Source organism: Saccostrea echinata, unplaced genomic scaffold (genome assembly GCF_033153115.1).
Source record: "Saccostrea echinata isolate AGI-Se365-2 ecotype Australia unplaced genomic scaffold, CSIRO_AGI_Sech_v1 ptg000062l, whole genome shotgun sequence".
Taxonomy (NCBI): domain Eukaryota; kingdom Metazoa; phylum Mollusca; class Bivalvia; order Ostreida; family Ostreidae; genus Saccostrea; species Saccostrea echinata.
Window position 1 is genome coordinate 2,104,989 of NW_026889811.1, and position 26,830 is coordinate 2,131,818.

A 26,830-nucleotide genomic window follows, 5' to 3' on the forward strand; every position below is an offset into this window, starting at 1 on the left:
AATGACAGAAAAGGTGCTTATATAAAATGAAAGTAGGTGTCATGGGAATTTTTTCTTTACTAAGTATAGATCCTGAAACATTTCAAATTGGACCGTTAAAATGGACACCATTAGAACTATCCATATGTAAGTTTTTTGTAAAAAAAAAAAAAAAAAATGACTTTAAATACACGGGGCAGTAAATATACTTGATATTCTCCAGTTAAACTGAGAACAAATAAAACTTGAAATGATAAGTGAAAACATTCTTGAGAAGAGTTACATTTTTTGTACTTCACTTGAGAATAATTTGATTTTTTTAATATCCCTGGACTATGTATAAAAACGTTACTTAAAACTATATTAAATATTGTCAATATTCAATAACGTATGAAATATTCATTAAATTCACCCAGTATCATTATTAGGAAGACAGCCATGCAGCGAATATCAGAGTCAGTGTTCGTGGGACTGTGTCATAAACTTGGAACAGCACAACAGGTGGCCATGAGGAGAGATATAATGGAAATCATTGAGATGGTAAGGAATCAGAAAGCGGCTGCAATAAGTGGTTCTACGGGTTCGCTGTTGAGTGGAAGTCAAAGAGAAGGATTCAGACTGAAAGAATCAGATTATGACATGATGCTATGGCCAGATAATCACCGTGTGATCTGGGAATTATCTCAGTCTCGGCATTACAACACACACAGACAAACACTGATCCTCTGTGACTGTTCTGATAGTCCACCAGGATTCACTTTGCTATATTTACTGTCACCAAGCATTCTCAGAAAAGTCCAGTATGCTTGTGTTAGAATGAATAATAGACAGTATATATCTAGTTCCAAATACAGACAGATCGTGTGTGCCCTACCCACTTCAGAGTACCTTTCTCCACACGGACCATGTGCCAGCGGATCTATTGGACCACTTGAATATGATATTGCCCATTGTTTTGTTAGTGACTTTTGGCCTCCATCTGCCTCTTCTTGGAAAGACAGATGTAACTCATGGCCCCATCCTAATATTGTTGATGATATTGTACAAAATGGATGTCACTTTGTAGCAATAGGACATAAACTAGGAAGAAATGAAGGCAATGAATGGAGAATTTCTTTCTCTCTGGCAGAAAACAAACTTGTGTATGCCATGAACCATTGTCAGTTCTTAACCTACGGTTTACTTAAATTGTTTTTAACGGAAATAATTAACAACGGATTAAGTGCTGGTAATAAATTATTGTGTTCCTATCACATGAAGACAGCAGTTTTCTGGGTGATTCAACAAAATACAATTCCTCATTGGTGTCCACAAAATCTCCTTGAGTGTTTCTGGGTCTGTTTTAAGCTAATCCTTAAATGGGTGTATGAAGGAGTCTGTCCAAACTTTTTTATTCCTGCTAATAACATGTTTCTGGGTAATATTCATGGTGCAGCACAAAAACATTTATTCATTAGATTACATGGATTGTATGAGAAGGGTTTTGTATTCCTGCTACACAGTCCCTCTATTAGATCTTCCATTATTACTGCCCTTTATAACCCTAGACACTCTATCCGTACAGAAGAACACACTCAGATATCTGAGAAGGAATTAGATTTAGAGCTATTTACAGAACTACAAAAAAATGATACAATATGCATGTTCAAAGCACCTCTACAGAACTGTACAACGGACCTAGAGGCAATAGAACAAGTGATTAGTGCACATCCCATGACACAGTATCAAATCATTATGTTGCAGAAATTTACAACCTCTATCCTTCAGAACCTTGCTTTTATATTACAGATGATGACTTGTGCATCTGAAAACAAACTGATGTATAGAGCTGACATGATACTCTGTCACATGCTGAAATTAGCCGCCAAGTTTGGTTGTATCTCTGACATGCTGTACATAGCTATGTATTATTACAAAACACTTAGATACAAGAAAGCTTTATCTATAATAGACGTGGTGAAGGTTAAGTTAGCACACCCATGTGTGATATATAACTCTAATGTAGATGCAGAGATGTATATAGAGACTGTAGGAGGACAACCCTTGTCTACAAAGATGAAACAAGCGGTAGCACAGGACATCAAACTTGAAAACCTAATCTGTTATATTTGTGAATTAATACCAGAACAACAGTCTGGTCTAGAGGACACAACTTTTTTCTTATCTGTCCCACTCTTTGTGCTGTTACACATGCTAGAGATCTTGTGTTACAGACAGATAGATACAATAAGAGCACAAACAGCTCTAGATGATCTACAGACTCTAGTTCACTATGATCAGGGACAGTTTGTATATTCAGATCTCAGAGACATATCCTGGCAGATACTTGGAATCTGTCAACAGCTGACAGGGAACCTACAGGATGCTTGGTACTCATATCAACGATCTCTCAGACAACGACATTTGATAAATAGAATACAAAAAGCTACAATAATGAGAATACAGAATATTTGTCAATAAACATCATTGAATTGTTACTTAACGAATCTCAGACATTGGTAAAAGTTTACATAATCAATACAGTTTTATATTTCTTTTTATTCTGAATGCCCTGAATGACCTTTGTTTTAAGTTTGCATTTTTTGTTGCGTATTACTAAACAAACGAACGGTACTGCCCATAGAAAACTAAGCTGTTGAAGAAATTACTAACTTAAGCACCCTGTTGACTTTAATTTCAGCAATGATTAACAAGATTTTAATTATGTTGTTTTGCTTACTTTGGGTATACAAGTATGCTTACTATATTATAAATTGTATAAAATTAAAAGTATAGGGATTATTTAATGTTCAAGTTAGATTACTTAAGAATGTAATGTGATCATAAAGTTTAATAAACCAGTATGGTTGAAATGATACAGTATTAAAAGAATTTCATACAATGTGGATATCTTTTGATTTAGTTAAATAATTGTCATTGCACCACTTGATCTCATTATACAATCACCAAGCCAAGTATATAAACAATAATTAAGTATTTCTAGATCTGGAGAAGTAAAATGTGATACGATTTATGCTGGTCACATGTTTACAGACAAACATGTGTACATAAGAAAGACAGACAAACATACAGCTATACATATTAACAGACATACGCCACGTAATCTGCAGGCCCGTAGAAAGCAATTTCACTTTGGGGGGAGGGGGCACAACCATATATTTTCAGTTGGGGGGGCACTATAAATTTCTCAAAATTCCTTGACAAGCAAAAAAAGTCATCAGACGTTATTATTGAGGGGGCACAAGCATATAGTAGCTATGTTTTCTATAGTATCAATAGTATTCTATTTGTCGGCAAATTTATTTGGGGCACGTTCCCTTGTCGACCGATCGAACTATCGGTGATAACTGATTTGGTCACACATAAGGTTTAAGACGATTTGAGATCAAGTAATCAAGGTTATATAATGTATGCCATGACTTATTATACGTGTATATTTTTCATTTTAATTTACATTATTTCACGCAAATGAAGGTGAGTTGCAAGCTTTACCGTTTTCTTTTGCATATGCATAATTTTTTGCTGTGATTTAGATGTGAAAGTACCTATGAAAATTTCTACAGCAATGTGACAACTATCACAAGATAACAGCTTTAAAAGATAAGGGCTGGGGACACTTAATCTATAAGATCAGAAAGTGCAAGGATTGATATTTCGTAGTTTAGAAAGGGTGAATTAATTGCATGATTGCATAATGTCAAATTATTTTCTAATGGGTTAAAAAAGTTCATTTCACATTTTTCTTTAATTTCAGAAAACAAAGCAATAGGAAAATAATTAATATTTTTTGGAATTTCATATTCAGAGAGTCCAATGTTGCTACTTTTAAAGTTTCATTTGTGAATGGCACGAGGCAGGCTACCAACAGATACTGTAACTGCTTGTTACAGGGAAGATGTTAATTCTGTGGTCGTTATAATGACCTTATCTGCAAATAAGACCTATCGTTAGGTCTTATTTTGACTGAAATATTTCATAACAATTGTTAGGTCATTGTTTTTACACAAAATTTGACTACGGATTATTCTGTCTACTTGATCAATACATATAGATCTTACGGCGGGTGTAACCGGTGGACATGGGATGATTACTCCTCCTAAGCACCTGATCCCACCTCTGAAATTTCCAGAGGTGCGTGTTTTGCTCTGTTCTGCTCTGTTTGTATTCTATATAGGTATTTTACAGTTTATTATCTTTACCTTTTCATAAAAACGGGAAGTCAGATTTTCAATCATAGGATGTATCTTCTGCTCAGAAAAATTAGACAAAAAGCAAACATTTAATTAAAACCCTCAGACAATATTATTTTTTACATATGCAGAATTTTTCACTTTTCTGTATACTAGTAAGATTTCAGTCGGCAAATCGATTCTTCTGAAAACTGCCAGTGCTTTATTTTTACCAAAATTATCTGTTTTGTAATAAGCAATATATGATGTAGAGAAATTAAAAAAAGACCAATCCTGCATATGCACCTTAATGTCAAGCAAATCTGTCATTTGTATTTTTCAAGAGGTAAATATTTTCAAATCGGAAACAACCTTCCTGTGATTTCCTGCTCATAAATAATGCTTTAAATTCAAAGCACAAGTGATTTTGTAAAACCGGAAAGTATGATCTCTTCAGGAAAACACTACTTTAGTAATTTAAAAATTTGTCGAACTTTTTTACACCCTCTATGAACTAATCAATTCATGTGAAGTTTGTTTCTAAAAGCTTGTACAGTGTTTGTCTCAAGTTGACACCTCAGACTTCACAAAAAGTTCGAAAAAACAAATATTTCCGTTTATACATTAAGATTCGTCTTTATCGTTCATGAATTTATATCTTAAAGGATCATCGGATGACTTCTTAGAGAATTCTCCTAGTACCGCCATCCTAAATAAAGATTATACAGGGCCGTGAACAATCGATTATTTATGGGGTAAATTTCCATTACCTTTCACCCCAAGAAAAATAGTTTTTTTCTGATCGTTTTCTGATCATAAACGGTAGTAAATAGTGCATGTTCTACCTTTCCTGTAAAATGTCATTGTTATAATGTATACCTTCTAATTCAAAACATCAAAAAAACAGCGAATAAAACACTATAAAAGTGGATATGTTTACGCGAAAAAATACGAAGCACATTACGTGTCTGGCTTATTTCTGCCGGAACAAAGTTATGTATTATAGATCTAGCAAAAAAACATTTTTAAATTTTAAACAAATAAATTAAGATGTTAGAAAAATATTTTCGAAAATGTTTTAATTAGTTGATATTGCATGTTTTCTTAATAAGATTTTAAAACATTTTACCAAAATAATTTAGCAAATTTTATCAAAACATTTCATTCTCGAATGGAACGTAAAAAAAATTCAATCGATCAATCAATTTAAACACTTCCTTAAAATGTTACAATATATATTTGTTGTCTGGATTTGAGTGCACCATGCGTTTTGTTGGACCCAAGAACCAAACTTTGTGCCTGAAGCGATTAGGCCGAAGGCAGACAGTTTGGTTTGATAGGTCGGGTCGGGGTTGCCCCAGAACACAGTTAATAAAAGTTTTGTTATACCTTCTACTTACGCTCAATAAGACATTGGAACATATAGACTTTTCCCAGCATAAATTTATGTAGGAATCAATTTTTAAATGTATAAAAAATGCAATTTTACAAATGTTATAATCACATGATTTTGTACGTATCTTAAAAGGATTTTAAAAAATTTTAACAAAACATTTCACCAAATGTTATCCTAACATTTTAAAATGTTCAAAAGCATTTTCAAAAATGTTTTATTCACGTGTGTCTTGTTGTGGCCTTCAATTCAAGATTAATATATATATATAGACGACGTTTAATCAATTAATACTATATTTTCATTCCTACCTGCCGTCACGGTAGCTCAGCCGGTAGAGTTCGAATCACAGCTACGACTGACCTAATAAAAATTAGGTAGCAACTGTCCCTTCGCCAAGCGCTCGGCACTTTGAAGTGAAAGTTGAGGGTCCTTGGGGTGAGACCTTAAAAACCGAGGCCCCATATCTTGATAGGCGTTGGCACGATAAAGAACCCTCACTGCTCAATGGCCCTGAGTGCCGAGTATAGGTCTTAATTTGAAGCCCTTCACCGGTATAAGGTGACGTCTCTATATGATTGAAAAATTCTCGAACGGAACGTAAAACAACATATAATCAATCAATCATTCCTACCATGGTTCGATATACCCCTTTGAACTCGATATAAATAATATCACAGAGTCTGACACATCTGTTTCATATTTGGATATTTTACTAGCAAAAGATGAAAGATAACCTTACAACAAAACTCTATGATAAACATGATGACCTCAACTTTTCAACTTCCCTTATTTATGTAGCAATATACCATTATCACCTGCAATTGGAATTTATGTTTATGGAATTATTTGATTCGATACGCAAAAGCATGCTCTACGTGCGAACAATTTCTAAAAGAGGCAAACTAATGACAAATACGTTAATGATACAAGGATATGATCAGTCTCGTTTAAAGTCATTATTTTGCAAATTCCATGGTCGATACACCTCGTCAGCTTATAAACCTATCATTAAGTCAAATGCTGACTGACGTTTTTCATACCAATTGCTAGGACATTATTTACACACTGAATTGTCTACGGATTTTTTCATTTTTTTTCCGATCATGAAAACGAGCATATGGCGGTTTTGACCGGTCAGCAGGGGATGCTCACTCCTCCATGGCACATGATCCCGCCTCTGATGTTTTGGAGGTCCGTGTTTTCTCTACCCATGATTTGTATTCTTTGAATGGACTTTTGAACTTTAATACTGTTTGTTATCTCAATGTTTCATTCTGTAAATTGTTTTTGAAAAGTTCTAAAAATGATTTTAAAAGTATGTCTAGTTTGCAGATCTTATTTTATATCATGTTATGAAAATGTGTTAAAAATATGAAATAAAACAATCATCTATAAATTTGAAACATTGTACGTTACGTTTCTTAAACATTTTAGAGGAACATTGTCAACATTATTCTAAATTCTTGATATTGCTTATAGTTTAATACTTTAATGTTTTCAGCTTACAATGTAGGTCGTGAAAATGTTTTAATAACATTGAAGAAAATGTTCTCTCTCCCTACAACTGAAATATGTGGAATGAGGGTAACCATTACTGTCTTTTTCTTGTAAAATATCCAAATATGAAACAGATGTGTCGGAATCTGTGATATCTTTCAGTTCAAGCTCACTGGGATATATCGAGTTGACATATCAATGGAAGTATTGAAATTTATGGAGATAACAAACAGTATTCAAACTCAAAAGTCCATTCAAACAATACAAATCAGAAGCAGAGCAAACATGGACATCTATAACATCAGAGGTGGGATCAGGTGGCATGGAGAAGTGAGCATCCTCTGCCAATCGGTCACACCCGCTGTGTGCTCCTTGTCATAATCGGGAAATAACGCAAAATCCGTCAACAATTCAGTGGGTAAATAATGGCCTAACAATTAGTATGAAAAAGTCAGTCAGACTTAATGATAGATTGTATTGCTGACAATGTCATAGTATCGATTATAGAACTTGTGAAATGATGACTTTAAACGAGACTGTTGATATTCTTGTTTCATCAACTTGTTTGTCAATAACTTACCTCGTTTTAGAAATTGTTCATATATATGTAGAGCATGCTCTTGCGTATAGAATCAACTGAGAGATACACCCCATATGCAGGTGATAAGGATATATTGCTGCAAAAGTAAGGAAAGTTGACGACTGAAATGTTAAAGTCATCACATTTATCATAAAGCTTTGTTGTTAGATTACCATTAACGTCTTTTTCTGGTAAATATCGAAATATGAAACTGATGTGTCAGATTCTGTGGTATCTTTTATTTCAGGCTCACTGGGATATATCGTGTCGACATATGAATGGAAATAACGATTGTTAATTGATAATACGTCGTCGATATTTCTACATGTTGAAATGAAGGTCATAGCAAAAGTTTTTTTTTTTCTCATGCATAAGATTTTGAACAAATTCTGCTTCATATGAATACAAAAATATGTCTGCTAATATCGGGACGCAATTTGTGCCAATTGCAATTCCTACAGTTTGTTGAAAGACCTTGTCTCCGAAGACTACATAAATGTTGTCAATGAGGAACTCCAGCATCATTTTAATAACAACCTCAGAGAACTTGTGTGTATAGTGATTTTTAACAAATTTTATGATATCAAAAAGCCAGTTTTTAATTTTCGTGAGGAATGGTTGTATAAAGTGTGGAAAAGTCGTATGTTTTGATGTTGCTGAATTTTGAAAAAAACTAAATTTTCTAAAAGTTCTTTGGAGTTTCTGAGAATCCTCATCTGATTTAAATCCCTTCTAGAATATGTTGAAGCACAATACGTCTGAATTTTTCATTTACAAATTGATATTTCTGTAACGAGTGAAGATATGGGCTTGGTAGTGCATTTGCTGGATCCGGCAATGTATCTCTGTCTGAATCCAGTATAGGCAGAGTAGATCGAACTCATCTTGGTTTACTGTAATGTTAGATGTTTTAAATACTGAAATTTGATTTTGAAGAATTTCATCTTAAGAAAGTGAACTGCGAGAATAGGTTGAATTTCCAGACGTAGAATCAATACCAAGTTCTTCTTTGTTACAGTTATGATAATGAGCCTTGCAAAAAGACGATATTGTTACAAGCCTTGTCCATACTGACACGGTGTTCAGATCTTCCTTTTCATGTTTAGCTCTATTAAATAAACCCAATGCGTATTCATGCTATATACATGCATTAACTGATAGTTAACGTGTCTTTCTGGGATAATATGCTTCAGAAGACCCATAAAATTTTGAATTTTACTCTGAAGCATGCATGAAGCATGTATAATAAATTGCCCCTTCCCATGTTCGGGTAAACGGAGAAAACGGTTGACAATTCAGTATAAAAGTAATGGCTTATTTTTATGAAAGACTTCAGTCAACAGTCGATCGAAAGACGGATATACATGTATTTGTAAGCGAAGTCATTGTATCGATCATAGAAATTGAGAAATTTTAACGCGATTGTAAATAATTTTGAACCGTCAACTTATCTCTCAGGAGCCTGCCTTGTTTTAGAAAATGCTCGAACGTAGAACATGGTCTTGTGTATTGAATTAACGGGGAGATATAAAGCCTATTTGCAGGTGATAATAATAAGGGAAGATAACGATAAAAAAGTTTAAATCATGTTCTTTATAAAGTTTAGTTGATAGTTTGTCAATTATGTACATTGTATTTCTGTGGTAAAACATCCACATATGAAATAGATGTGTACAACTCTTTTGTGTCTTTTATTTGTAATAAAGTTGAGTATATCGAATCAACGTATGAATGATAAAGAACATTGATATTGATTAAACGTCGTCGATATATCTAAATGTCGAGCTGAAGGCCATAACAAAAGACCTTCTATCGTCAATGAGGAACTCCAGTATCTGTTTAAAATCAACCTCAGAGATTTGTGTGCAGGATCAATGTATTTTAAGAAAGTTATTCGTAGACCAATCACAAGATATGAAATTTTACGAGTTCCATTTTTGCCATTGAATTGATTGAAAAAGCTGTCTATGTCAAAAACCAGGGTCTTTAATTTATTGTAGCGAATTATTGTATTAATTGTTAAAAACTGATACATTTTGATGTTATTGACGTTTGCAAAATTTTGCGATTTCAATTTTTTAAAAAAATTCTTTGGAGTTTTTTTTTTCATTCCCGCACTCTGTTAACACCTGTTCTAAAATATGTTGTTGGCAAGTTCTGTTGAAGTTTCTCCACTGCTGTAAATATTTTTGTGAGGAATAAAGAGGCTTGGTACAAAATTTATTAAAATCCTATATGAATATTTTTGTTTAAAAGAAATTTTATGAAGTGTTATATAATATTAAGAGGAGCGCTTTAATCAAATCAATGTTTCAAACTTTTTTAAGTGCAAAAAGGGCAATTCTAAACCAAATGACATGTAACAGATAAAAATTATCTTGTCTTACAATACAGAGATTCACATCAGTCTGACATCAAGAGACAATCACTTCTTTACACAATGTTGTTTCCATTAAGATTACTAAATGTACCCCGGGGTAAAGCTATAATAACGGCGTGTTTCCGTTTTCCCTACAAGTGGTCAGCGTTTTAAGAACTAAACAAGGGCACTAGGTTATTGATTTGTCTACGATAAAAAAGAAAACCGCGTCACCTGATGTATGAATCATTCAGCTATGAATTTTTAATGTATATTAATGTAACCTCAAAATTATTATGGACAGTCAACCCAGAGATCATGGGTTGATATTTAACCGTCATATCCGCGATAGAATCTGATCATTCACATCATTTTACTTCAGTCTTGTTATTAGCTGTTGAGTGAATTTATAAGCAGAAATAACTATTGACGTTCAAAAATTGAATTGCAAGATCGTATACCTCGTGTGTGTGTGTGGGGGGGGGGGGGGGGAAGTCGCTTTCCTTCATTTATACATGACTCCTTATTTCTCATTTTACTAGGAATCCGTGTTTTCAATTGGGCCCAAAATCATTTTTTCCTGTTATGTTACTATATAAATTTTCTAACTCCAGAATATTCCGTACCTTTCATATAACCCCATACCATGGATCCGCGCATGATGATATGTACAAATCATGGACTTTTCAATCTTTTAATATGGGCATTGCAGATGGAAAATAAAGATGATCGAAATTTGGTTGGATGATCCAAAACTAAAATGTCAGCAGCTACATGTTCTTAACATTTACATTAATTTTAGTTTATTATTATTTTTCTTTTTTTCTTTTTTTTTTTTTTTTTTTGGTAATGCAATTAGTCCCCGAAAACTGTACTTGTCCTCTGTCAAAACTTTCATTTTGTTTAATGGGTAAAAAGAATTTGTTTGTGTGTATTAAGAGTACATTAGTGATTTACGTAAGAATTTTGTCCCTTGTTTACGTATGATCATCACGGGGTCATTTATCTGCGGTTACTTATGTGCATCAGCTGCTTTGAATGCATGTGAGAATTCTTTGTGGTTTATTTTTTTTAATGAAATAAATAACCCCACCCACTGCTATCTTTTGTAATTACTGGATGGTACGTCTAGAGCTGTGCAGATTTGATTTCTATCGATATGCTGTGTCATTAGTTATAATGATTAATTTTTCAGACACTGTGAATTATATTTTCGAGTTAGTACAATTTAACTTTCAAAGAGAGCTATGAACAAGTTTCTTTTATAATTTGGTAAACTTTTTCAAATACAGAAACCATAAACAACGGACATTAAGTCACGCTTAAAAGTATATTCCCTCCCTTTGAGGTTTTTTTTTCTCTTTTTTTTTCTCCCTTTTTGCTTGAACACGCTGTTTAACTTGTATATACTCTAAATTTAGTTCACACGTAACGTGTTGATACAAGAAAAAAAAAAAAAAAAAAAAAAAAATTGCCTAAACCTCCTCTAACCCCCCATAGCCTACCCCAACCGCCTCCCCTACATATACCTCCCGAAAAAGTAATTTCGAGTTTTTGTTTTCGTTTTTCAAGAAAAACCATCCTTTCTCAGCGCCCATTCCGTTTTGAAGTTTCTGGATCCGCTACTGATATTTGATATACGAATATTTGATACAAGAATGAAAAGAAAAGAGGTAAAGTTGGCTATTTTGCGGATTCGTTTCGGTAGGTTCACAGTTTTGGGGAAAAAAAATTACAAAACACATCCCTAATGTTTTCAAGAGTGAGAAATAAACTCTTGAAAATAACAATAATTCCTTTTTGGGTTTTGCATTATATCGATCGTTCATTCGAAGAAGTTTTAAATTTCTAACAGTAATAAATTAATCTGAAGAATGTTGTTACGACCAGGCCAACTTCTGAAAAAATAAAAATGACATAATATGTCGCAAGTTAAGTTCTTCTCAAACAAAAGGGAAACCTTTGTTACTGACAGGCGGGGAAAACAACTATAGATGAATTATAGAATATTTGAATATGTCGCGACTGCTTTGAAGTTTTACGATTCGGTGTGTCTTCTTTGACTAACAGTAAACAAGTTTTGATACCACTGAAATGCATTGTATTTATACATTGTACATATAACTATTTGAATATCCTCCATCTTCCAAATACAGGTATGTCATCTTTAGGTCACTGGAGTAAAAGGTCAGCCACAAGCATACAAATGATTCTCCAAAATTGATAATTTTGCCAGCAGCAAAGTATGAATTTAAATATAAGCTCTAAATTTAGCTCGGCATGTATCTATATATATAGGGCCGGGTACCTGTTTTCTCACATCAGATCCGAATTTTTGGTAGCACCGTTAGGGAACCAAGAAATATGTCTTTTGCCTGGACTCTGGTAGCCATAGCGCTCTTATGTCTCGCCTCGTATTCTGCAGCGGCAGGTTTGATTATCTTTTTTTTTTCTTTTATAGGAATTTGTTTTATTTCGATCCTTCAAATTATGAAATTCATCTTTCATTTTTACTTCACTTGCTCATTTCTCTGTATTTCCGAAGGATTTTTAGAATAATAGCGTAATGTTTCTCTCTCTCTCCCTTTTTCAAAATCAATGTTTTAACCGCTCTAGGAACTAAAAAAGTTCAAAGTAACATTCTGTAAGTTTACTGTTGTTAATCTGTATAAACTGTATGATGCACCTGGAAAATTATTATTCTTGATTGACAAATTAAATTATAGAAAGCAACACTATCTAAATGTTATCTGATAAAACTACTGTATTTGTCTGAATTCAGTTATACTGTAAACTTAGCGCACTCAAAATTTAGCGCATCTTTCTCAAAGACTAATTAGCACATTCATGAATAAACGCAATTTTTTTTAAACAAAACTTATAGTATGGTATAAAGATCTAAATTGTTATTCTCTAATGGCCATTTAACACCTCATATTAAAATAAATGCTATTTTTAAAACAAGTAACATTTTATGTTTTATTTGAACCAGAGACATTACATCTCATAGGTATACAAAATATGTACATAAATATTTATACATAAGCTTTGCACAGGATAAGTGTAGTATATGCTATACAATATACATGTGGCAATTACATAAACAATAGCATTTAATGTATTATCACTTCTTATTGTACACTTTTTAAACATCATTTCTTAATTGATAGGAAAAATACAGAAATTTACCTAGGTTACATAGTTCTTTAGTATTTGTGGAACTCAGTAACTGTACTAATTTAAATACTGATGGTTTTTTAAAATAATAACTCTTGATATATTTCATTCTTAGTTCTTCATATCGAGGACATTTTAATACAAAGTGAAATTCGTCCTCTATCTCATCTGATATACACATTTCACATTTTATGTCACTAGATGTAAATTTATAATATTAATATTTAAACTGGGTTTTGATTTTCTATCAAACGAGGGGCCAAATCTTGCTGTTACTGTACCTTGTCCTTTAGGGAGTTTAACAAGCTTTTACTAGCTGACTTTAATGTACTTAACATGAAATGGTCCGTGGTTTTTATATTTTGTACAATGTGATGTATGTATAAAGAAAATAGTTCAGGTTTGTTTTTAAAAAAAAAGTAAATAGTCCACACGTGACATCATCTTGCTGTTCTGGACGCTTGAGATTCACCATCCTTCTGTTTAATCTTATAAAAACATTGCTTTAACCCTGATGATAATCCAAAGAAATACATGTATTTTATAGTAAAAATGCACGCCATTTCAATATTCCTTGCGGGGAAAATTTTGACAAAAATGGCCCTTTTACTTGACAATTTCATAAAGCAATGATAGTCATTTATCAAAGGCTCAACGAACCTTAAATTGTCTAATTGTATAATTACAATATTTCATTGCTGAAAATGTAAGGACCCCTTTTTTACGCGATTATTTCTCTTCATGTAGTAATAGTGCTATAACGTGGTAGCCTAACTGAACTTTAATTTACTTGATTTCCCCTTTTTTTCTCATGAAATAGGGATTTGAGTTTTGCAATTTTAAAAATCAGCACTTCTTAAGAAGGGAAAATTCAATTGTCTGTCAAGTACTTTTCTATTACTAAATGAGCAAATAGGAATATTGATTGGAAAAATTGAATTGCATCCATTCCGCACAAAAAAGTTTATAATAACTTGTTTATTTAACAAATTCAAGTAAGAAGTTGGTTGTGATTAATAAGTTAAAAAGTTATGTGCAGATATATGCTTTGGTCGAACTTTATTATGGTTCTTTGAAATCACCCTATAATAATAATGAACCGAGAGAAGAAATAAAATTTTACTGCAGTACATGTACCGGTACAACGAATGCAATATCACTGTTCGTTATCTTCACTCTTTTTCGTGTAAATATTTTGTCATTTATGAAGGATAAAGGTTATTTCCATTTTCCCACAAATCAAAAAATGCAACAGCTTAAAAAATTATCTTGTCCATACCCCTGCCATCTTTTTTTTTTTTTTTTTAAATGATTCTTTCTTCTTTCAAATCCTGTGCAATGCTGATTCAGACTGAACGCCTCTCCCTTCTTCCTTTTATTTCACAATTGTAAATTATTTGGTGAAGCAGAACACGAAACTATTATTAAATTAATAATGTACAGTATTTGTTATAAACATTTTGTGAAATAAAGTGAAATAAAAGATGAAAAAAAAAAAATGTTCTCAAAAAAATTGTTTTAAATCTTTTTCCAACTTTGTCTCTTATTTAGATACTAGAATATAAAATGTAATGATGAGGGGGAAAGTCGGATATTAGTTTTAACTGTCCATTATTATTAAAATCAACAGCGCACAAGAGTACAAGTACGCCATTCCATTAAGGTCATAATTATCTTTGCAACAAATCCTTGTATATGCACACGTGCACTCTTACATCATCAGCCTTTGTTTATTTTTCCCATTTCTTACCACAATCAATCATTTGACAAACTTTCCTTGACTTTTTTGTTCTTTGCGCTTGTCGGTTTTCCGATCTAGCGATTTAGCGTTTGATTATGTTTGGTATTCTGACGTCGATGACCCTACTTCAATCGGTATGGCGATCAGAGTCAAGTGTCCATCTGCTTTCACCATATATATAGGGGCGATCTCTGGATTTCTAAAATTTGTACGTTTGATCTTAAATCTGTCGATATGTACCTGATATTGATTCTCTTACATTGTCTCGGTTGGAACTTTGACCTCACGGCCGCTGGAGCTGGTAAGAAAGTGTTTTGTGTCTTTAGTATCTTTTACTGTTTCATCACTTTAGAATGCAATATAAAAATGTTAAATATGGATCCTTCAGATCAAAAGCAATTTTCTTCAAAATTTAGCTAACTGAAATAAATGTCCCCTCTGAAATAAATATGGATTACTACACTTCATCTGAATCTTTTAGATTTCCTGATTATTGATTTAAGGAGGCTTATAAATTATAATTATAAATTGCAATTAAGCACTTTCGTCTCTACTTTAAACAATTCTATACATTTTTATTTTATTTATTAATTTATTTATTTGTTTTATAAATTTTACTTTTCCATAAAAAGTATTTAAAAGATTTTGCCATCTGTTCATACTTGTATGTTAATAAAGTCAATTAACTTTGTAATAGTAATTGGCCTGCGGAGATATTGTCTCATAAATACCGGAGTGCTGCTTATCACAAGGCTATTTTGCACTCTCGTTAACATGTAGGGCATCTCATTTTTAAATGAAACCAGAATTATTGCAGAGGTCTGAAAATACAAAATACACTATATTTATAGAATTATTTAATTAATTACTTCCACATGCTGTTTAATATTTTTACTTATGCGAACTAAGGGGCTAATTTACTTCCTAAAATATTTAAGCATTGAATTTATTTATAGCAAAAACCGTACCGAACTATATACACATGTATGTTTAGTATATATAGGTTATTATATAACAAAATTATAGCAGAAATGAATAAATTAAACAAGAATGGCGACGTATCATAAGACATGTACTGCTGGGGAGGATCCAGTATTTCTAGTGGAGATGGCCGGGCTGGGGTGGAGGCAAACTTTAAAGAAGTTATTTATCTCAACAATATTTCCTTCTCAAAAGAGAATGGGTTTGACAGCAGGGACGGTATATATTTTAGCCCTTTCCCTAGAGGAGTTATAAATAACAACAGAGGTTCGCAATAATTGAAATTAATGTGATTTTAATAGCATACACTCTATCAAGAATTCCTTAATATTCAGAGCGCCCTAAATCCGCACTGAAACTGAAAAAAATATCGTTATAGTTTCATTGCATGAAGTTTTGTTGACCTTATCTAAATGTTTATTGACGGTAGAAAAAATATGTTACTTGTGTACATGCAGTCTATATTAGCTTCTATGGAATTTAACAATACAAAGGCGCGTTTTAATTGTTTTAACCATCCTATAGTTCACCGAAATCCTGAACAAGGACATTTTATGTCAACATACCACATGATGACAGAAAGCATTGTAGATTTATTTTAATGATTTAACAATCGATGTTACTGTAATATTGCCTATAGATTTCTTATCTTTCCTTTCGTCTGGAAATCGTTTTCCAGTTCTTCATTTTCGTTTGAAATATGAATTTATACGGTTTACACAAATAGGCCACATGGTTTTTAAAGTAAATAAAAACCTGCCTTTGATAAGCATCACACGGGTATCGGAACAGTTTACAAGGACATACTGAAATGTACTAATCAGGCCTGATAATCTTTGTTGATGATTTCAATCATTTGTTATTACATCATTTTCTGTTGAACAAGGTGTCAGAACACCTGTCTGCTCAGGTAACACATTCCTCACGCGGAATCTAAGGTCACCTCTGGCCAGAATACTTCCAGTGTTTCTTTGGTTGTTGTTGTTTGATATCTATACCGTTTATTATTATTATTTCATTCTTTATTTTTCCTTAATTTTCAAATCTTGGCGAAGCTGAGAACTTCCATTTTAAAAAGTGGAATCATTTTTTGATGCATTTTCTAATACTGAAAAAAGTGCATGGTTTAGTTATTGATTGTGCATTTAATAATTATTAATTAACCTTAACTAATTAAAGAAAAGAAATATGCAGTGTTTTTAGTTTTGCTACCTAAATTTATCTGATTTGCTGGCTTTTGATCATTCTATGTAGAATTTTTAATTCAAAATTGAACGTGACTCTATTAGCATTTCTTTATTAATTCAAACCCACAAACCATAAAAATTTATAATCATGATACCAACAAACAAATTGAAGATTCAGCTTTTATTAAGCCTGCTCAGCCTCTGTGTGAACAGGTTATGCCCTGACTAGTTGTCATCTATTTAGGGACATTTAGATTTTTTTCATTGGTATTCTTTAGTACATGCAGATCTCTGTATTGTCTGTGACATCACAATCCCTTTATTTCACATTTGTCTTAGTGGTCTCGCTATTCGGGGAGGGAACAGTGGATTATTTTTGGAATATTTGCAACCTCAGGATGCAATTGTCCATTGATTTTCGCCATTGTCTAGACTTTGTTTTTATGGTTTCGTGTTGGGTGGTTCTCACCAATGCGGGCAGTGTTATAAGCATTGGTCATCACCTTCATCATCATCACCATGGTAAGAAAATTCATCTGTTTTGTTCATCCTAGCCTTTATCAAAGACTATCTCAATTTATTTTTTTATTTATTTATTCATTCATTTATTCATTTTTTTTTTTTTGATTGAAAGGATTGCAAAACAATATTTATTGCGCTATTTTTTTTTACGCTGAATTCGCAGTTTAGAATTTGCTGTAGGTTTGTTGTTTTTGGCAGTCTTTTGTATACGAGGGTTAACACGAAATGGACACCACTGTCAGTCGGTACCAGTCTTTTTGTTTGTTATTCTACTGCGGATTAATATATGTATATTTATTATTTATTTTTGTTGATTCTCATTTTGGCAAGGGAAGAATGCACTATCTTATTTATTGTTCAATTCCTGTATCTTTGGAGTTGAAAAGGGATAGTGTCTTCATAAAAAAAAAATAAAATGAAATGAAAACAAAAAAATAAAAACATTGGAAGACGATTATTGCAGCCCAAGACTTAGATTGTAGTAGTCAAGCCATGTTAAGCAATGCATATAAATACATGCAGATTTAACTTTATACAAAGAGGGTTTTTCTTTCGATGTTTTGAATGTGAGCTAAAATGTTCCAAATCCCCATCTTGAGAGATAAATTTCAGTCCGACAGACAAGTCTGAAATCAATCAATTTTTGTGGTTACTAAATATAATCAAGGATTTTACATGAATGCATGTCGTGATTGACACAAGGAACTGAACTGGGTGACTTAAATGTCTATAATTTAGTATCGGTGTGAAATGCTATAAAAAGGTTTCAAATGATGATATATATATGTAAATTAATGTTTTTGTTACTTTCTTTCAGGGAACGAGTGGAGCTATGAAGGAGATCATGGTAAGTATGCAGAGAAAGAGAGAGAGAGAGAGATTGTTTTTATCAAAGATTCTCATTAGAAAAAACAAGATGTGTTTGTGAAACACTGATGTCCCCATATGGCAATTTATAGCAAATGAAATTTTTCAAATGCAAATCAAATATGTTGGTACCCAAAGTAAGGTCTTGTCCCGAGGAATATACCTGTGAAATATGAAAGCCCTAGCAGCAACTATTGAATAGATATGGAAAAGGTTAAAGTCTTTTTCAAAAGTCAAACATCAAAGTCAAGGTAAAATAGTCCAAATTAATGGTGCCCAAGGAAAGGCCTTCTCACAAGAAATACACATGTGAAATACGAAAGCCGTCCCTAACAAAAAAAAATACTATAGTTAACTGTAGTTTACTATAGTTTACTATAGTTAACTATAGTTTATTATAGTTAACTATAGTAAATCAAAGTCTCAAAGTGATCACTATAGTAAATCAAAGTTTTCAAAGTGATCACTATAGTGTCATAGTTATCACTATAGTAAATCAAAGTTTTCATAGTGATCACTATAGTGTCATAGTGATCACTATAGTAAATCAAAGTTTTCAAAGTGATCACTATAGTGTCATAGTTATCACTATAGTAAATCAAAGTTTTCATAGTGATCACTATAGTATTTCCAAGTTTTCATAGTGATCACTATAGTATTTCCAAGTTTTCATAGTGATCACTATAGTGTCATAGTGATCACTATGGTGTCATAGTGATCACTATAGTAAATCAAAGTGTCAATGTTATCACTATAGTGTCATAGTGATCACTATAGTAAATCAAAATGTCAAAGTTATCACTATAGTTAACTATAGTTTTCTTAGTGTCAAAGTTATCACTATGGTTAACTATAGTTAACTATAGTAAACTATAGTTAACTATAGTATTTTTTGTTAGGGGTAGCACCAATTGTTCAGAAGTTATGGCCAAGGTTTAAGTTTTTCAAAAGTAGGTCAAACTCCAAGGTCAAGGTCAATGGATTACAATTGTTGTTATCCAAAGGAAGGGCTTGTCACGAGAAATAGACATGATAAATATGAAAGCCCTAACACCACCTGTTCAAAAGTTATGGGCAGGGTGAAAGTTTTCCAAAAGTAGGTCAAACTCCTAGGTCAAGGTCAAAGGGTAAAGTTGTTGGTATCTACAGGAAGGTTTTGTCAGAAGGATTGCGCATGTAAAGTATGAAAGCCCTAGCACTAATTGTTCAAAAGTTATGGCCAAGGTTAAAGTTCGGTAAAATTTTGCAAACCTGAGTAAAACTCCAAGGGCAAGGACAAAAGGTCAGATAATGATGATACCCAAAGAAAGGTCTTGTCACAAGGAATGCACATGTGAAATATGAAAGTTATAGCTCCAACCAATCAGATGTTATGGGCAATGTTAAAGTTTTTGCGGAAAAACAAAAAAACAAACAAACTAACAAACAAAAAAAACCCAGACAGACGGACGGACAGGGCAAAAACTATATACCTCCGAATCCTCGATACGAGGACATAAAAATGTGTAACCTTACATACATGTATAATACCTGTAATATTGTTGGAATTTAATTAACTTTAATCAAAGTATGAAAAATACCTCCTATGAATGATCGTTATTGTTTGTGGTGGTATTTATTATTTTCTAAATGAATCTTAGAGGTACGAGAACATAAATTATCATGAAAGTCTGTTTCAAAGTTTGACGTCTGGTCACATGGCTTTACAAAACTTTTAAAGAAGCTAACGCATGTATTATCATTAAGTCAGATGGGTTCTTTTAAACTTTGAGTAAATTTAGATTAGTTCTTGTCACATTAACATAATTATGAATACATTACAGGCCCAAGTCATTGGCACGCGGTGTATCCCACGTGCGGGGGAGACAATCAGTCCCCCGTCCATATAGAGACTCACAAAGTGTTTGTGGACCGGAAGTTAACAGAGTTTGAGATGGAAGGGTACGACCAAATCCAGAATGTCAACATGAGTCTAACAAACAACGGACATACAAGTAAGATACGCAGTCTAATTAAAGGTTTCCTTTCACATGTAAAATACAAATCTATACATGTAATACTTATAGTTAAGTAGCACACAGAAGTAGCGTATAATCAAATGTCAGACAAAGAAAAACTTGCATAAACATGTCCTTTTTCAATAAAATATAAACAGGCAACATTTGTCGAATTATAAGAGAAATTGTAATGTAATAATGATAAATTTAACTTTTTTCTTGACATTTTTAATCTATTTTAAACATAATTATGTTTGAATTCAGTCCAAGTAGACCTGTTGGGTGCCCAGCCCCTGTTAAGAGGAGGCGGTTTGTCTGAGGATTTTAAGGTGGCTCAGTTCCACTTCCACTGGGGAGCTACAGACGATAGGGGATCAGAACACGCCCTGGACACCAGACGCTATCCAATGGAGGTAATAGCTCACATCATAGCGGACTGATTCAAAGAATTAAAAAAAAACCCACGTTTTTAACCCTTTAACCCACATGAGAACACATGTAGGGCACGGGTTGAACCCTTAGAAAATTACTCTAACTTAAACACTGCTAAAGTACAAAGCTAAATATTGTCATCGGCGACAAATGCAACTACCCTCACTGTGATTATGGATTATGTCCATTGGCACATATCGACACCAAAGACTAAATTATACAAACTGTCCCTCTCGGTATGTCTACCTTCATTGGACATTCTCTCTCTCTCTCTCCCTCTCTTTCTCTCGCTCTCTCTATAGAACCCCAGTAAAATGATTTTTCGAAACAAATTTTTGGCAAAAAAATGGGCAAATGTTTGTGGCACGTATTGTACATATACCCCACATCTCCCCCCTCAATCTGCCGGTGGAAATAAGGCTTGTCTCGGCACATATTGTAGCGGTTTTAATGTGTACCGATGGAGGACAATATGTGCGGCGAAGGTAGGTACCTCGCCGGTGACAATAAGTACGTGCACAGTACAGAACAAAGCACTTCCAACGCTTAAGTTTTCTGTTACCCGTGTCCTAATTTTACACCTACATTGAGTATTAATCAATAATACTTATATCTTTTCTGCCATTTTAGATGCATATCGTCCACCATTCTACACACTACACCGATGTTTCTCAGGCCATGGACAAAGCCAACGGACTGAAAGTTCTGGGATTCTTTTTTGAGGTATGTATATATCTATATATGTCCAACACCCAGTCTTAATAATTATAACTTCAGCCGAATATATCTCTACCTCTCGCTACAACAACCTGCCAAATTTCAACAAATTGAATATTTATTACATTTTAATGATGTCAACTACTCAGTACTCAACTGCATGTATATGACTTTCCAACATAACCTATAAATATTTTATATTTACCTTAAAGCTGAATACGAAACTCCTCTACACATAAAATGCAGCACATTTACAATGCAATTTCTGCATCATTTTGTCTTTATCTATTAAATCTATTAGTATGTTAATTATAATTAAAAGGTTAGGTAAACTTTATCCACATACTTACAAAGTTTACCTTACCTTTTCAGCATCTATAATATACTACAAGATATAATCATCCACCACATAATGTTAATATTCACCACATTATTTGAATAAATAACACTTAAAAATAGCAATTTCAAAACCAATTTATCATAAATTAGAGTACTAGAGCACTTGGTGCTTATTTTCAACACTCTGTAGCAAAAGAAAACATATTACTATTTCATTATAAATGGGATGACTCAGTTAGTTCCAATATTTACGTATATTTCCACGTCTTACAATTAATTCGGTTTGTTAGATCATGTTCGGAGTATGACCATTTTTTTTTTTACCAATGAAGGCTACTGACAAATAAATGGTGTTAGAGGTCTTTCAACAATTTTGTTTTTCGCAGAATGTATGATCGTAAAAATGACGCGTTTGCAAATACAACTTGTCGTTGGGTCGTATTTACACTGTAATTTGAATGACATGTTTCCTACCTAGGGGTAGACCATTGTATTTATACCAATTTTGAATACGGAGAACTTTGATCAATACAGGGGGCTCAAGGGGGTGTGTCCGGTCAACAAAGGATACTTTCTCCTTCTAGGCAATTGATTCAATCTCTGGTGTTTCTAGGGGTCCGTGCTTTTTTGCTCTGTTCATGATTTGTATTTTTTTACGAAACAGGAAATTAATAACTATTCGGTATATTTACCTTTCCTATATCCTTCTAACATTTGAATTTTTACATGTTAACTACAAAATCTTTTTCTTTTCTACTATCAACACAGCAAAGTGGTACGTTATTGTATACATTGAGTTCTTTCCGTGCTATAAATACTTTGATACCTGCGCTAAACTATTTAACCCTAAAAAATGTGAATAATTTACAGATCGGAGAGGAGAATCCACAGTTTGAGAAGATCATTTCCCATTTCAAAGAGATTGCCCATAAAGGTAGGATCTTTACCATCAAGCACTTGATACCTTAAGTAAAATTAAGGAATTTAAAACAAAAATTAAGGAAAACGTTTACCTTTATCTGAACAATTGATATGAATTTGATAGAAATACTTATTGTAGGAACTTAATGTAATGTATTAGTCTGTTCCGTCCTTCAATACCAATCACTGATTTTTTTTATGTAATATTATTCCATATTATAGACGACCACGTGGAGATATCTGCTATCCCCCTGCGTTCCCTCCTCCCCTCTGACCTCAGTACGTACTACCGATATCTAGGCAGCCTGACCACTCCTCCCTGTTATGAAACCGTCATCTGGACATTGTTTAAAGAGACAATCAAAGTCTCTAGGAGACAGGTGCGTGGAATCATCTAGACAAAACTTAATCATCAAGGTCTCGACATCTAAATAAAACATTCCTCCCCGAATATGTAATAGAAAGAAAATTATCAGCGTGGTTTTGAAGTTTATCCTAGAATTAGAGACATTGTTAAACTACAAAAATCAGTTGTGGATTAATTTAGCAAAAATAATTGAAAATTTTAGGGAAATTATTATTAAATGTAAGTTCCAGAGGCCTAATTATTTATTTAAAAGCTTTCATACTATTGTTTGATATGATTGATATTCATATAAATAAAAACAGCATTTTAGGCCTGGGACCTGATTAAGTGATAATTTCACGCAATATTTAAAAAAGGTAAAACAGTAATAAAATACACCTTTACATTGCAGCTTGAAATTTTCCGCCATGATGTGAAACAGAACTATCCCACGGAACCGGATAAAGATTTAGCAGACGACTTCCGGCCAATCCAGCCTCTGAATCACAGAATTATATATACCAGTAACATTAATGGAATAAATCAGAAATCCCCGAGTTCTGATCCACAGAATTCTTCCACTGTGGCCAATTTCTCCGTGCTGAATGGTTTTGTTCTAGTTTTGTTAGCTATATTCTTTATCTAAAATGATTTTTATGATTTATAATTTAATTACAATGTACATGTTAAGTCATAAGGAAAACACATAGCCTTTCTAACATTTACTTAATTGTCATAGCTGATAAAAACGCCAATCTGATGGTTTAGCAAAAATGCTGTGTGCATGTTCTAAATTAAACTTCCCTTAATTAAACTATAGCGTCGTTGTACGTGAAATAACGTGATCCATTTCTTTTCTGTGTCATAGCAATCGGTTTTCATTACATGGCTAGCCATTCAGATGTCCTTTTGTAATAAAATCCCATGTCCCAACTGTGATATTCATGATTTTTCTTGTTTTCATTTTTCGTTTTTCTATAATATAATGATATGAAGTATTGTTTATTTTTCTACACGAGGATGACTGAATCACTTAGTATAATCTGCTTGATTTGATGAAATATTGCGCATGTGCAAGTTTTGATTTTTAACTATGTTGTTCTATGCAATGAAATAAAATTGTCAAGATAGAATAAAATGCTGCTCTCATTTTTGTTTTTCCTCTAAATCATATACAATTAAAAATTAACTGTATGGCTTTGGAGAATTAACCTATGTAACATCGCTGAATGCAATAACGAGGCAAATGTCACAACCTATTTCAACTCTCGACACTCCAAGAAAGGATAACTCTCAGAATAACAAAAATATTTCATCCCCTATACTTTGTAATTATAATATAATCCAACACTTCCTTAATTTTGTGTTAAAATTAAAATATGTAATAAATCCTTTACACGGAATGATGATATTGAATATTTTACAAGAGGATGAATGTGAGGGTGTTTTCTGTCCATGACATGATACGGTAAGATTATTTGAAGTGCCTCCGCCGCGTCTTCTTCTGTAGGAAAAGCTTAAATAAAGGTTACCAATCTACAAAGTAACCTTCCAGCACTGATGAAGGTCTACGAATCAAGGTGATCAAAGTGTAATAACCTAACAGTTCTATATTGGTTCAAATGCTACCCTTGTATCATAATGAGTACCCCAAGACCATAAACAGAACAGACTTAAGTCAAAATTTCAAATCGATATAACTTTAGAAATAATTCTGATAATATAATAAAATTTTCATCATATGTTTGAATTGAAATGTTTTGCACAATTGCAAATTTTTAAGCTAATACATTGAATGAAACTTAAGATATTAAAATTCAAATTTTTGACTTTAGTCTTTTCTCAGTTTATGGTCTTGGGGCCCGGTATGACCTGACAATTTTTTTCATCAATTTTTTCATAAATACATTGTATTTTCTTTTATTCAGGCCTCATAAAATTCTAGAAATACTATTCCCATGCATGCATTTATTAATGTTAAAAGGAAAAATAACTGAAGTCTGATTTTCAACAAAGAAAATAAATTCGAATTGCATTTGTCCTTTCATGTTTAAGATATTTCTCCTTTGTAAAGTTATCCGTTCGTAAATTTGCTTAAAATTTCAAAATATTATTGTGGGAGAACTTGAAGTTAAAAGTATTCTTGACAAAATCAAACGGATAACATCAAAAATAAGTTTTTAATTGTATTTTATTACTGTCCTCAAAAGATAAGGCACGGAAAATAATATAGTTTAAGCATTTGATCTGCCAATCTCAAAACTTGACCAGTACTTTAATATTGAAATGAACCAACGCCCAAAAATATATGTAGTGCACTTTAATATCTCAAACAGATTTATGTGAAATCGATACATTCAATGTATTTTGTATTTCAAAGAAAGACGTTTTTCTACATTGCTGCACAGACGTCTGTAGATTGCCAGGGCTGTCATCAATTCAGATGGCCTGCTACTGCCATTTAGTATCAAATACCACGAAGACAACAAATTTGCAGAAACGTATATGTATACAAGATGATGCAAGCCATACTGTGAAATGAGCATTATGACATAAATTAATCATTATCTTTGAAACTAACCCGTATTATTGTTTTCATTAATTATTACTATTTGTATAATTTACCAATACTTTATCCAGAATGCAGTTGTTACAAAAACCAGTGAAATTGTGTAACTCTACGGAAATCTCATTTTAGGGAACAGACCCCTAGAGAGAGAGAGAGAGAGAGATGAAGGGGGCGGGAAATGTGCACATCACATAAAAACACCGATCTACAGAGAAATCTATAAAATATTTGATTTCAAATAATCTTTGATCCGATGTTTGTACAGCCAGTGCTGTTGATAATCTTTGATACCAAACTATTTGTATCGGGAGTCTCTGCTCTACAAAATAGACTACCGGTAATCAAAGCTTAAAAATGTCTATAAGGCAAAAAATAATATTCTTATCATTTTCAAAACAGCTTTTAACAAGATGAAAATCTAAATAGCTTTTGAGACGTACGCAGTGTGGCTTTCTCCCTGACACAAGAGTATACCTCAAAAGATCCCTTGATTGTAGCTATATATTTTCCTTTAGTTAAAATGTCAATCAAAATAATAAACCAAAACTAGAGCCGAGCTCGTTGCAATGCAACGAATAGGTCTTCCGTCGGAGCAGACAGAACATAGCGACCTTGAGTCAAGGTCATGCAACATTTTAAGGTTATAAACAATCCTGTAAGGGGCATCAACTTGCAATGTTTCAACAGTAGAAAGACAGTAAAAGAATGTAAAATTCCCCTGTCAGTGAACTTGAACTTGTCCAAATAACCTTGCATCAAGCCATGACACATTCTGCAGCTGGTTAAGAGCAAACACCATCTGTATGTCACCGACATAAAAAATTCTCAGTCACGCATTCTTTCAGACTATTCATCCAAAACTTCATATTCTAAGTGACCTCGAATTTAAGTCAAGGCCATTACACACTCTGGATGATATATTTATCATCCTTTCAGTGAAATGCAAATGCATGCAATTTTTTCTATTACAAAATTATAGACCTTTTTGTTTGTTTGTATGTTGTTTAACGTCCCTCTCGAGAATTTTTCAATCATATGGAGACGCCACCATTTG

At 32.9% G+C, this 26,830-nt stretch overlaps 2 protein-coding genes across 2 annotated transcripts; both read left to right on the plus strand.

Annotated features, from left to right (window-relative positions):
* Positions 1–414: 414 nt before the first annotated feature.
* LOC133175209 (uncharacterized) lies at positions 415–2,699 on the plus strand. The gene has a single exon (XM_061310318.1). The coding sequence runs from the start codon at positions 418–420 to the stop codon at positions 2,437–2,439; it is 2,022 nt and encodes a 673-aa protein (XP_061166302.1). The 5' UTR covers positions 415–417; the 3' UTR covers positions 2,440–2,699.
* A 13,269-nt stretch (positions 2,700–15,968) lies between these two features.
* On the plus strand, positions 15,969–24,272 carry LOC133175280 (carbonic anhydrase 2-like). The gene is made up of 8 exons (XM_061310378.1): positions 15,969–16,098; positions 18,406–18,435; positions 20,279–20,449; positions 20,717–20,865; positions 21,515–21,607; positions 22,811–22,874; positions 23,084–23,241; positions 23,620–24,272. The coding sequence occupies exons 1-8, from the start codon at positions 15,969–15,971 to the stop codon at positions 23,851–23,853; spliced, it is 1,029 nt and encodes a 342-aa protein (XP_061166362.1). The 3' UTR covers positions 23,854–24,272.
* Positions 24,273–26,830: the final 2,558 nt, after the last annotated feature.